The 13921-nt window shown below is 32.3% G+C and overlaps 2 protein-coding genes across 5 annotated transcripts; one reads left to right on the plus strand and one right to left on the minus strand.

Moving 5' to 3' along the window:
- The first annotated feature begins 197 nt into the window (after nt 1-197).
- On the plus strand, nt 198-6375 carry Lgals7_3 (Galectin-7). Of its 4 annotated transcripts, none has more exons than XM_054232353.1 (3): nt 198-738; nt 807-965; nt 4759-6375. In XM_054232353.1, exons 2-3 carry the CDS (start codon nt 871-873, stop codon nt 5201-5203), a joined length of 540 nt encoding a protein of 179 aa, XP_054088328.1. In that variant the 5' UTR covers nt 198-738; nt 807-870; the 3' UTR covers nt 5204-6375. The 4 variants fall into 4 exon arrangements, 3 of the variants coding, with proteins under 3 accessions (XP_054088328.1, XP_011196872.2, XP_054088330.1); XR_003752028.2 differs by having other exon boundaries at nt 199-965; nt 4759-5343; nt 5599-6375; XM_054232355.1 differs by having other exon boundaries at nt 205-965; nt 4759-4913; nt 5022-6375.
- Nucleotides 6376-8870: 2495 nt separating this feature from the next.
- On the minus strand, nt 8871-13849 carry LOC105221518 (uncharacterized). Its single transcript, XM_011198560.3, has 6 exons — nt 13327-13849; nt 12892-13266; nt 12627-12817; nt 10405-12570; nt 10206-10344; nt 8871-10136 (listed from the first exon to the last, which is right to left on the minus strand). Exons 1-6 carry the CDS (start codon nt 13465-13467, stop codon nt 9555-9557), a joined length of 3594 nt encoding a protein of 1197 aa, XP_011196862.2. The 5' UTR covers nt 13468-13849; the 3' UTR covers nt 8871-9554.
- Nucleotides 13850-13921: the final 72 nt, after the last annotated feature.

A 13921-nucleotide genomic window follows, 5' to 3' on the forward strand; every position in this document is an offset into this window, starting at 1 on the left:
TAGAAATCATATTATTGTAAATCTCAATTGATGTAATATATATTTCTTTAATTCCGTATGAAACATTTATGCGTTCACAAAAATTCAGCTGATTCGAATAAATCGACTTTGCTCTACTTGATTATTTGATAAGAGAGTCAAGAGCACATTTGTACCTCAACATTTGCGAGCATTGCTGGTGGATGCCGCACTCGGTAGCCAAATTTGGTTTCTCAGTACTTAACTAAATTCGAGCGTGTCAAGTTAAAAGCGATATTCTACTGCTAGGCGGAAATCTTGCACGCGTTGTGGGAAAAACAACGAAGGCGGATACCAGAGTACACGAGACAACGAGACCGAAACGTACATGTAGATACATCACTCAACAAATCGTTATATTCTTCCACTGTGACGTAATGATTCTAGATTTCAGTGTTTGTTAAGGAAATCAAAATTTGTTTAATGTTTTAAAAGCCGGTTTTCATAGTGAAGTTTTCCAGTGTTCGTTTGCCAGTCGAAGTGAATGGTCAGTTTCCACTCGCAACATTTACTCGCCCAAGTGCCCAAGTTCACGACGTAGACAAATTATCTGCTACCGCGCGTAATAAAAGTGTAATTTTCGCGAAGTGTGCCATATTATCAACGTCATTAATTGTCGTACGGATTAAACATAGCAACGCAGCAGACCACAACAAAGACCAATAAACAGCAAATTGTTATTAATTAATTACGCTTTATTTAACAATCGCGACGAAAGAGGTGACGAAACGTGATATTCTAATAATTTTAAAGTAGCCAAAGCGCGTTTTGATTAATATTGTTTAAAGGAAATTGCAATAATATTGATTACAAGCTGTACGGTATTTGAAAGAGCAATAAACCAAAATCGATATGTCTACAACGAAGTTCATTGCTATTCTGCCTCAACCTACACAGTCAGGTGATAAAATTCAAATCCGTGGACAAATTTCTAACAATGCCAAAGAGTAAGTAGAGCATAAGTTGTAATTTAAAACAAATTTAATAAAATTTCATAAATTCATATCCGGAAACAAAAACTTTTTTTAAGAAGTTTTTTTAAGAATAAATTAAAATATGCGACAGAAAATAATTTATATTTAAAGATATGTCACACAAACTGTGTGCTAACTTTTAAAATTTGAATGAAGAATGCAGTTATCTTTTGTTGTTCCAGTATGTTTTGATATCGATTCCAGTTTATTTGCATATTTACATACTGGATATATAAATATATATGAATGGATGTATGTACGGAGTTATTTGCACTGTTTCCGTTTTTTTAATATTTATTATCAGTGATTCAAATCTTCAAATCCACAAAATAATTTTAATATTTTTACATTCCTTAAATTTTTTATAAATAAATCTTAATTTTTTAAATAAAAAGTGATTTGTTTGCTTAGAAAATGCATTAATTTACGTTCTATAGATTAAGAAACAATTGCATGTTTTAGTTTAGAGAATTTAAATTTTATATTTCGAAAAAAAGGGGGTATTCCGGGGTAGACGCATGAATTTTAGGCATTTTTTAAACTAAGATAATAAAAAAATTAAAAACATTTTTACTATCCATTTTTTTATATGTTATTTATTGACATTTTAATAATATAAAAAAAATTGCAAGAAAAAAAAAAACAAAATTCGTCGAGAAACGGGCCGGTGGAGTGGTGGCTTCAAAAAAAAAAAAACGGTGCGTCCTGGTTGACGTGATTTCAAGAGATGTAGAGATCTAAAACACAAAAAGCAAGAAGATTCTTCATTAGTAAGGATTTCGTTATCGGGTTGACCATTTTCAAAAAAAAAAAAAAATAACAAAATGACGTCGATTTGAAAAAAAAATTTTTTGATCCGATTTTTTCGCCCTTTTTGATTTTTTTAAAAATACTTCAAATCAAATTTTTTGGAAATCCAAAGCAGACACGATAGAGCATTCTATAAAGAAGATATATATCAAATTTCAAAGGAATCGATTCAGTAGAACTTGTGATATCATGTCAACCACCTTAAATAAAGTAGTTTCGAGTAAAACGCGTTTAGCCGCTCGGACGCCACGTCACAAAATCGGCTGTATCTCAGAAAATAAGTCGAATTTTGAAAAATCCTTCCAATGTCATATTTTTGAAAGCCTAAACTTTCAAAATATGCAAAAAAACGATTTTTTAAAAATCCTAGACCAGAATACCCCCTTAAAAAACATCCACCGATACAAAATTAACTGAAAAATCAAAATAATAAATGATGAATGTTAATGGCTGTATGAAAGCACAAATGTCACTAAAATAATAATGAATTGTGTCAGACAGAATGTATTATAGACTATCTTTAGATAATTAGCATGCATGCTTGTACAGGTGTGTATGCCAAGTATTGCTCTTACGATACGTATAAGAACCTTATACATACATACATACATATATCATCTATATGTACGCCTAAAGCATATTGCTTTTCCTCCACTTTAACTGATCTGCCCTTTCATCATTTGGCTGCTGACGGTTTCTTGTGTTTTTGATTATCTAAATATTGTAGCTAAATACATATGTACCTCTTATATATTGTATATGCATCGACAATACAGACCAGTCCTAACAAATCCACATATCTAACTTGCTCCACCCTTTGGTCCAACCCTGCCGAAACAGATCTCGATGACAAATAACTTACCTTCACATTTCAAATAGGGTTTAGATAGCCGTTACAACAAAAACAATAACAAATATTGTAGCTCAATTCGCTCTTCGAAATTCCAGCTTCAAGAATGCGACGCAAAATTCAAGTTGAAATTATACCCCTTTTGTCTGCAGACATACATATGTATGAATATGATACAAAATTTTGAGCGCATTAAACTGTGACAGAGTTTCTTATTGCAACAAAATAAATTGTATGTGTAATGCAATCTGAATATTCGGCAGGTAGGGCAATGAAGACACGAAATACTAATTAGAAATTTTGTGAATCATACATCCACATGTATGTATATATTATTCATTCTGATAAGACACTCTTATCGCACTGATTTGATAGTCATTTTCAACTATTGACACTGATACATTACTATAAAATATTTTTATTTCCACATATACATATGACTTCTTATTGTCATTCCAAGTTGTCTCTAAATGAAGTCCACACCTACATACAGAAATTCTAAAAATTCAACGAAATGTATAACTCCAAAGCATGACGAAAGCACACACGTAACAGATTAAAATTTCTATTGACTTGATGAATGAAAGGTATGAATGGTCATTGGTTAAACACTTGGCCATTTGTTAAAGTCGTTATACGTACATATATACAAAGCTACATATATAAAAATGTACATATGTATGTATGTCTGTATATAATATGCGTGATTTCGTTTTCTCAGCAAAGCATTCAACAGCTGCTGATGAACAAAGTCTTTAAGATGGTCTTTGCTCTGCCGAATTAATCGAATCTAAGCTGTGATTTCATTACCCATAGGCAAAAAAAAAAAATCAAAATTAAAAACTTGAGAATATCAACACATCATTGGTGAGTGTTTGATATGTTTATTTCGGCAATGATGTCATGGGTATAAAACGTCAATAGGTACATTTTGAGTTTGTTCCATTTTTTTCACGAAATGAAAGTAAAAAAAAAAAATTGCTGCGCTTCTTAGTACTTCGTCGGAATAACTAATCGTTTCATAATAAGAAAATAAGCACGTAAATTCCCACTATTTTGACGGCGTCTGAATGTGTAAAAAATATTCGACACTTTCATTATTTTTTTATGATTTGAGTTATTGCGAAAAAATGTGCGTGCGCCCACAAATTAGTTCTCGTTAGTAAAATAAATTAATCAAGAATCGTTGAAAATTGAGACTATAGTGTCTAAATGGCTGATTTTTTAAACATTTAGATATTCGGCACGTATTTTAGCTATTTAACTTAAAATTATGAATGGGCTGTAATAATTTCTTAATTTATTTAAGCAAATCTCGGTCAAATTATTAAACGGAATCGCTATAATTGGTTTAATAAATTTTATCTTACGAATGTACATAAATATATGTATGTGTATGCAAATGTATAAATAGTTGACCAGCACGTGCCGGTAAAGCGTCCACAAAAACATTAAAAACCACAACGCGCTTAAATAACTTGTCTCGACTCTACAGTCTGTGGGTGCATGTACATATGTATGCATGTATGTATTTGTAATACAATTGTAGTCGTGTTTATAGCAATATATTTACATATATAATAAAGATAATGGCCCAATCGTAAAAATCGCAGCCGAAAAATTCAGAAATTTGGGAGTTTTTCTAGTGATGTACGCTTAAATTTCCGATAAACTTAAATATGTTCGAGTCCACTGTAAGCTTAATGTGATTATTACGTGGAGATATGTGATTTTTGATATATGGAATAATAAAAAGTTAAAGCGTTGAAGACATTATGAAATTCCTTTGCTGTGAAACATAATTTAATTGAAACTAATATATGTACATTCAATGCTAATATTTTTCTTTCGTCGATACACATATATTTATGCATTTAAGTATTTCAGCTATTTATACATTTTTTTAATGTTTCGCATATTCAGTCAACGCAAGTCAGCTGTTGCCCGACGTCAATCGTCTTTTATACCTTCTATATTTATTTATATTTTTTAAATTGTTTAAATACTATGGCTTTTAGTCACTCTAAGCACCACCTATAAAATAATTAAAAATAACTACGTATTGTTTTTTGATGTTTTAATACTCGATTGTCTCTAATATTTTAGATTTTCCATAAACTTTGCGAATGAGGTCAACGAGGATCCACAATCGATCGCCTATCACTTCAAATGGGACATAGCTAATGAAATGCTTATTGAGGACTATATGGAGGATAACGAATGGATAAACAGCAAAGAAACGCCATTTGATGCATTTGATGGTCGGTTCAAGAATGAAGCTATTAACAATAGTATAAGCAATCGCTTTATCGACAATAACACAATTGTAGACACTACTGACACATTTTCGCATTCGTATTCTCTTTTAGGGCAGGAATTCGCCCTAGAATTCGCATTCCTAGATGATGGCATCTATGTGTACTTGGCCCGCGAAGATGGCCGAAATCTTATCACACATTTTCAACCTGTGAGCGATTTTCAATTAATTGAATCGGTACAAGTGTGGGGCGATGTGGAAAAAATCACACTGTTATCATTCTCTTACAAATAGACACCAATTACCATATTCACAAATGCAAATCTGCAAAAAAAAAATACATTTGTCCGTGTTGTTGTTGCGGTTGTACCACCAACAATGTGGCAACTGCAAGGGAACACTTCTTGATCTACTCTCGGTCGGAGAAAATGCTAGTAAGAGTAGTTTTCATTTAATTGGTATTATTAATTTCCTTATTTATGCTTGAACTCATGTAGAAACGAAAAGTATTATGAATTATTTTGTTCGCTTTCACTTTTGAATTTCAATTATTTTACTTAAATTTATTTATTAACGAATCTCCTTACGGTAACTAATTTAGTAGTTTTAGTTGCTCATTTGCTGAGATTTTTCTAGTAATAATGAAACGAAAAGTATTAAACATGAGTACTTATTTACCTTAACCTTAGGTGCAGCGTGCAGCTTGTTTTATGGCACGAATTCCTGGCATTACAAAATCTCTCGTGGCAAGTCAAGTTACACCGCCCCCGCAACCACTCTCTCTGCATTAAGAAGTTTGTTTGAGTCCAAAATATGCACAAAATACACGCTTACATATTTATGTATGTATGTATATGCATGTATACATGTATTGGGTCCATGCCTTCCACTCCTCATACCCGTTTACATACAGCAGAGGTTGATATACTCGTCCATAACTCTTGCATGATCGCTCGCATTAACCCTCGCTGCAATCTAAGTTCTTAAATATTGATTAAGTTAGCGCTAAGCATGAACCACAAGTATTTTATTTAAATTGTCCTATAACCTTGCTAACACTTTATAATTGAATGTGTTTACCATAATTACCAAAGATAAGATGTAAGAAAAAAATTATGATAGTGTATTGATATACACAAATATTTAAAAATGAAAAAATTATGAAATGTAAAACTTTGCGATTTTATAAAAATGCCGTTGATGCCTTGTAATTGTTTATAAACAATAAAAGTGAAAGAGTAAACAGTTAAAGCAATATCTAAAATATAACTCTTCATCTATATGTATATGTATAAAACATTTTTAAATATTGAATTGAGCGAAACCAACTACTGTATTTCATTAATTAAAAGATGAACGTCACTAAAACTTATAAACTCCCTTTGCTTTCCTTTAATTGTTTGTTGTTAATAAATTATTAAAATTAGTGTTTCAAAGAAGGATCAATAAAATCTTCACTCAAAACTTATCTAAATTATTGTATACGGCTATTGCTATAACTTTCTTCCAAATTCGATAATAGTTTTGAAAACAATTTTATAAAATGATTTAAAGATAGTCGTATAATTGTAATTTGAAAATAGTCGCATAATCCGAATTCGCCATTTCCACCATGCATTCATAAGAAGCCATTAAACGCATAGAAATTATTATATTCATAAAAAATATTTCATATGATTTAGAAATAAAAAAGTGCAAAAATATTATATTTATAAATTTTACATTATATTTACTTGTATAAATGTTAAAAAACGAAAACTGATAATATCTGTAACTGCGCTCAAACATTTTTAACTCACTCATTGATGATTTAAAACACAAAATATAATATAAAGTGGTCATTAAAGTCGACATGCATTTAAATTCATAAATTTTGTATAATAATATACATAATAACATAATATTATCTATTCGTTAATTTAAGCAAGTGCCTTTCATTACATGCTGTTTATTAATTGTATAACTATTTAACCAGCTACATGTTTTTATATAATCGTAAATTGTAATATGTCCAAAACTATATGAAATGTATTGTTAACAAAATAATTAATATGTAATTGAAAAGTTGAAAATAAAACTTTAAATTCATAAATTTTGTATAATAATATACATAATAACATAATATTATCTATTCGTTAATTTAAGCAAGTGCCTTTCATTACATGCTGTTTATTAATTGTATAACTATTTAACCAGCTACATGTTTTTATATAATCGTAAATTGTAATATGTCCAAAACTATATGAAATGTATTGTTAACAAAATAATTAATATGTAATTGAAAAGTTGAAAATAAAACTTGCCTTAGAAACGCCATTTCGCAAATGAAATTTGGCTTGTTTTGATTTTATTTTGTGTGAATATACATATACATGCAAATGTATGTTTCAAAAACGGTTTGTATTATATTATTGGGGTCCATAATATAATCCATGGAGGTAGCGTATCACCACACATAACTTTTAATCAAATGTTATTTACGAATATTTGCACCCTTCCTATCATTCGTACTTATTTTCCTATCGCTAACACAAAATTAAAAAATTAGCTAAATAAAAGCATTGTTCTAACTGCGAAATACATTATAGATTATATTATAGTTTATTTTTATTTTTTAATTTTCTTTGAACTTTCTTACAAATTCCTCAATAGAATTATACATTTTAAATGAATTTTCATTATATTACCCTAAAACGATCAAAAATTTAACATTTAATAGAAACATACATACATCCGTATATATCTATAAGAAATTGTCTGCTTTAAATCTTAAATTGTTTACAGCAGAGTAAATGATGTTTATACTCCATTTTTAACGCCAAATGGAATCAATAAATTCTTAGTCAAGCTGCCGCATACAAATCTACATACACACAAATGCACCTATACACATGTCTGCAAGGTTTTGTTTATAGCATTTCCTAAAATATTAGCATTCCACGTTGCAGAAATTCCGAGTAATAAACATACAGATGTTTGTACATACAATGTACATCTAAACACATAAACATACATGGATGAAGGTAAGAATTAACACATACATATGTAGGTAAACTTTTGTTTATTGCACACAAAAATAAATTATAACTAAGTTTTCGAATTTAACTGCCGAATCACATACATATTTATATGGCCCTAAGCTCCTGACTTTTAGCCTAAGATATCTGAACAAAAAAGCACTCGCGATTACGTTACCAGGACGGAAACGAATTTTTATCCGGCCAAGAACTGTCAGCTCGGTGGTATAATTTTTGTTACTCTTAGTTATAGCAGCTAATATAATTAATGCGCCAATAATTTCCATTTACTACGTACAACAATAACATATATATTTAAGTGCAGACTATTCCCAAAATCAAGCCTCAATTGACTCAAACGATTAACAACACTGTAGACTTGAAACTTCTTTCAATTTAGGATGTACTTTTGCTCAGAACTGTATAAATCATATCGTTGCAAATACTAAGAAAAATTCACGATCTGGTTTCACTTAAAACTTTGAGCGGCTTTGAAAGTTGAACTGAATTGTATACCAATAAAACCTCAACAGCTCTGTGCACGGTAGGTAATAGCAGAAAAAACAGTAGACTATAGCTATGGGTATAATATAATACAATGGCATAACAACTTGGCAAAACTGTCGAAAAAGTAAAAAATATATTCTTGCATAAAATATTTAAAAACATTTGGCATGGAGCTCATCACAATTAAGCTACGAAGAAATATTAATTATTTTGCTGTCTGTAGGTTATGTTAGGTTGGTGGTCAAAACGACGTACCTAGGCCTTTTGGAGGCCCATTGTAACTATAATAAAAAATGGAGATTACCAAGTATTTTCCAAATAATTATTTATTTGCACATACATATATATGTATATGAATTTATTTATATACATACATATGTAAGAATATGATAGAGATTTACAAAATTAATCATTTTAAATGTGTTATCTTAAATACTAAAATATGTTATGGCATTTCATTTCTAGGTATCTATAAAATAAGCTATGACCATGAATAGATGTATTTAGTTACATATACAATTGTAAAAAAAGTGTTTATGAAATTTATACATTTGTTGTATGTATATAATTATGAGTATCTGTTATTTTATAGTATTCATTAAATTCAGTTCATTCCATTGCTGTATCATTTATATAAAAATATTGTTTAAAAGAGTTTCATTAATGCTTAATCCTTACTAGCGAAGATAAATACTCAAATTGCATTTGTGCCGATAAAATAATATTCATATGACTAGCGAAATGGAAAAAATTTAACATAATATTTGAGCGGTAGCAATTTCACAATCAATTAATAATATACATACATATATTCAATTGATAATAAAATAATAATTAAACATTTGAAAAAGTATGAATTAAAAATGTGTCTTAATAAATTACAACGCAGATAATTCACAAATGTTTTCAACAATTGAATAAATTATAACTAATTAATTAACAAAAAAATAATGTGTTTTCCTAATTGAACACTAGGGACATATGCTTCGGTTTGTACAATATATATATGGTTTTAAGTATTTCATGTAGGCACATTTTCAATGTGATGTAAGTAGCAAATAATTCATTAAAATAATTTATAATTTTTATAACTATGACTTTTAAAATTCTTGTAATTTTAATCATTTCTCAATTTTTATATGACCCATTATTTGCCCGGTGGCTGGGTTCACAAACTGTGCATGGCTGAGATGCATAAGGTTTGCCAGTGATGAAGGCAGATTTAGCACCGTCGCATCATGACTACCGATTGTGGCTTTCAGTGTTGGATCATGGGATTGCGTTATGGTAATAGTGTTGCCTGCCAAATCCTGTGTGCCTACAACTGCCGGCAATTGTAGTTGCATTATGTGTTGTTGCTGCTGCTGAAATTGTGTGTTGCCCGCTTGATGTTGAACTATTTGTATTTGTTGTGTTTGGGTTGGTTGATTTGTAGACATTAAGGACGGCGGTATAGCTGTCAAAGCATGTTGTTGTTGTTGTTGAGAATGTTGCAGCAAATGCGTTTGTTGTTGATGTTGTTGTGACTGCTGTGTGAACAATTGTGTTTGTTGTTGCTGCGTAGGTTGTAACAATTGCGTTTGTTGTTGCTGAGCTGATTGCAACATTTGCGATGGTTGTTGTTGCTGTCTATTGGCATCTTGTGAATTTTGCACAGTCAGATTTGTATTGATGGTGTTTGGCCCATTTGTTGTTTTCTCATCCTTTTGGAAAAAAAAGAAATGAAAATTAATTTAAATTGCTAAAAAATTGCAATATATGTATGTATGCACCTTTTGATTTGTATTCTCCACAACCGCGGACTCAGACTCATTTTCATGCATCTGCTTATGCTCTTCGTAGTATGCTTTGACAGCAAATTGTTTGTTGCATATTTCACAATTGTAAATACTTGTGCCAGTAGTGTGAATTCTGTATAAAATTATTTAAATTATTTCTAAATGAAATTTAAACGTATGCAATTTTACCCACCTTCTGTGCTTGTTGAGGTTGTCTTTGCGTGAGAATGGTTTATGGCAAACATCGCAACTGAATAGTTTTCGACCTGAATGTGAGATTTCATGACGCATGAGGTGCTCCTTCCGACTGAATGCCTTTCCGCATTGCTCCTCCTTGCACTTGAAGGGCCGTAAGCCAGCGTGCAGTTTAACGTGTTGTGTTAGGTGCTCTTTCTTCTTGAAAACGCGTCCACACTGGCTACATTCCAGCCCATTTGGACCAATACCGTGCGCAACTACACCATCAGTTTTCACTTTCACTGCATCGTCAGCTTCGCTGGAATTCGCAGCACATTGCTGTTGATGAGAAAGTTCTGCAGTTATTGCTGTATCACCCACTGTATTCAAGAGTTGTTGTGGTTGCGCCTGAGGCTGCATTGATAAGGTCTTTTCCGGCTTTCGCGCATTTTTTTGGAGGGATGGGCCGTTCATCGTTTGAATTTGTTGCGATTGAGTATCCTGCTGTTTTGATTGCAAATGCATTTGAGGTTGTCTTTGCTGTATTTGCGCACCTGTGGGGCTGGTGCCTTTTGTTCTTACATCCACTTTGGATGTAGGCAAAAGCTTCAGTAATGCTTGTTGCTGCTGTTGTTGTTGCTGTTGAGTTTGTGCGGTATTGCTTATTCGGCTGATTGTCACATCCTTTTTCTGCAGCATTGGGATTTTAGTTTGCATTGGCGCGTTCGATTGCGGTTGTTGCAACACTTGTTTTTGTTGTTGTGATTTGATTGTTGATTTGTTAGTTACGCGGTGCACCGTTACGCCGTTGTGTGACTGTGTCCTTAATGACGTTACCACATCCTGTATTTGCTTTTGTGTTTGTAGTTGTTGTTCTTCTTTCAGCGGCTGTTGCGACTGATGCTGCTTTTGCTGCTGCTGGCATGGTTTTTGCTGGGTTTGTTGCTGTTTTTGCACTTGTTGCATAATTTGTTGTGTTGCTGGTGTTATTTCAATTGCACCACCGCCAGCCTGCTGTGAAAGTCTGTATTTTTGTTGTTTTATTACTTTGTCAACCTCCTTTGGAAATTGTTTGTTGTCAATTTTATTCGGCACAAAGTCGTCTATTTGATCATTCGTCGAAGTAGCAACGTCATTGGTGAATTGTGTTGCCGGCTGTATTATTTGTTGAGAGGTTACTTGCGCCGCTTGTTTCAGCAGTGATGTCTGCTTCATTGAAAGTTGCTGTGCCGGTGGCTGTTGTTGCGGTGGCGATTGTATAGTCGAAGGAATTGTTTGCATCATATTACCTGTTATCGTTTGGAAAGATTGGTTATTCAAAGCCGACGACGCCAGCTGCAGGGTTGCAGGTATAGATGTAGGTGTCAATTGTACAATTGGCTGTCCGTCTACTGTAGCGATCTGTGGTTGTAATTTCATTTGTAATTGATATGTTGTAGGAAGCATAAAGTTTTTCGCATCTATATGGGCCACAATTTGTTGATCCGAATTTTCATCCTTGATTGTAATAGGAAGATAGCATTTATTCGGTGAAGTCATTAGTGTTGCTGGTGTTGTTGATGACGTTGGAGTTTGTAGTATGCTCGCTGAATTGTGCGTTTGTGGTGATTGTTGTTGCAAAAATGGTGCCAAGTTTGACAGCAGTGTCGCCGCAGTAGCCTGAGACTGTGTCTGAGGAGCTTGAAATTGTAATTGAATTTGTGGAGGCTGTGTTCCAGCATTCATAGCTAGTTGAGGTAACGAGGCCGTAATTGTCTGTGAAGTTGGTGAAGTTAATACGAAATTTAGTTTTGGTTTTTTGCTTTTGCTTGGACTTGTCTCCTCGCCCGTAGAAGATGGAGCACCAAGAGTGATTGTAGACTGTGGTTGCAGTTGAGATGTTATTTGTTGTATTTGTTGCTGCAACTGTTGTTGTAATTGAAATTGTTGCAATTGCTGTTGAAGTTGTTGCAATTGCAGACTAGCAGCAGCTGTTGTGGTTTGCGATAAAGGTTGCTGCTGTTGAATATGCATATGCTGGCTGTTGTTACTGTTGTTGTTCTGCTCTTGTTGCTGGATAATTTGTGTTGGCTGGAGTTGCAATTGTGCAGATTGTTGTTGCTCGTCTATTTTTTTACTGTTATTTTTTCCTAAAGGAGTTACTTTTATGTTTGGTTTCAATTTAAGAAATTCAGTTAATGTTCTGAAAATAATAAAATTTTAATAAGTTACAGTTAATATTTTTAATTTTTTATATACTTGTGATCAGAGTCTAAAGTGATACTGGGTTTTTGTTGTTGAACAGGTTGTGGGTTCTGCAATGTAGTAACCACAGACGAAGTATCTGATTTATACTGAAAAGGTTCAGTCTTCAATGCTCCTTTACTATCTACTGTAAATGTGTATTCTTGTATGATAGGCTTATCCACTGGATTAGCGACCGTAGTTTGCTAAAATTGGAAATAAATTTTTAATAGTTACCACAGTACAGTTAGATATTTACTGAAAAACAAATAAAACTTACTGGTAATCCAATCGACTGCATAATCGAGTTAAGGATGTCACTACTGTTATTCGAAATTGTTCCTAAGTTAGAAAAATTTTGCTGAGGTGTTATTGCAGGATATTGTGTGGTGTTGTTTACGTCTACTGAGGATTGAGCGCAACCATTCAACCGAATATTTGAAGCGTTGTTGCACATAACACTAAGGCTTTTGCCAGTATTCGCTGCTATAACATCTTTTATGTCTTTCCCGGTACTATGTTGTGTAGCTTGCTTCAAACAGACGCTTAACATATTTTGCGAATTTTTGCAAATATTTCGAAATCTATAAAATTCCTCTATCTGTTCCAAACAAGTTACACATACAACCTTTGGGAGACGATCTTTTTCGTCAACCTGAAATAATATTGAAGTAAATTGTATATTTCACTTTTCATATAATTCGTAAAAACTTACCATCAATGACAGACTGTCAGCTATTTTAGCGCAAAGATTTTTGCTCTTTCCATCAGCCGAAAATATACTGATACGTTGCTCTGAATGAGATGTACAGACCCTACACAAGTCATGAAAATTTACACCACGGAAAGTTGACATTTTGAACAATTTTGTATGTCTTAAACTAAGCTTGATATCGAATGTTCCTTTAAAAAACCCTATATATGTATTTCGAATCAGACTGATACTGATTATTATATCAACTTAAGTCATTCCAAGCATAATTGTAAGATATTTTCACGATTGCATGCGTTCGACAACATTTAAAGGATATTTTTGAAACATATATATGTCAAAATTAGTGTTAAATATGCGTATCACAATTAACTTCTTCATCAATCAGATTTATGAAATTAATTTAGACAAGTTTTGTTAATACATATGCACTTGACAGCAAACACAAATATTTAGCTTTGAATTGAAGACGCTGAAATTTTTGGAAACTTTTGTTGTATACTTTGTTGTTGCCGTACGAATTTATTTGACGTTTTAAAAGTAGTGAATTTCGAAAATCAATATAAACGATGCCACATTGTTTATAAATCTTCTTGTA

This window comes from Zeugodacus cucurbitae, chromosome 2 (assembly GCF_028554725.1).
Source record: "Zeugodacus cucurbitae isolate PBARC_wt_2022May chromosome 2, idZeuCucr1.2, whole genome shotgun sequence".
Classification (NCBI taxonomy): Eukaryota; Metazoa; Arthropoda; class Insecta; order Diptera; family Tephritidae; genus Zeugodacus; species Zeugodacus cucurbitae.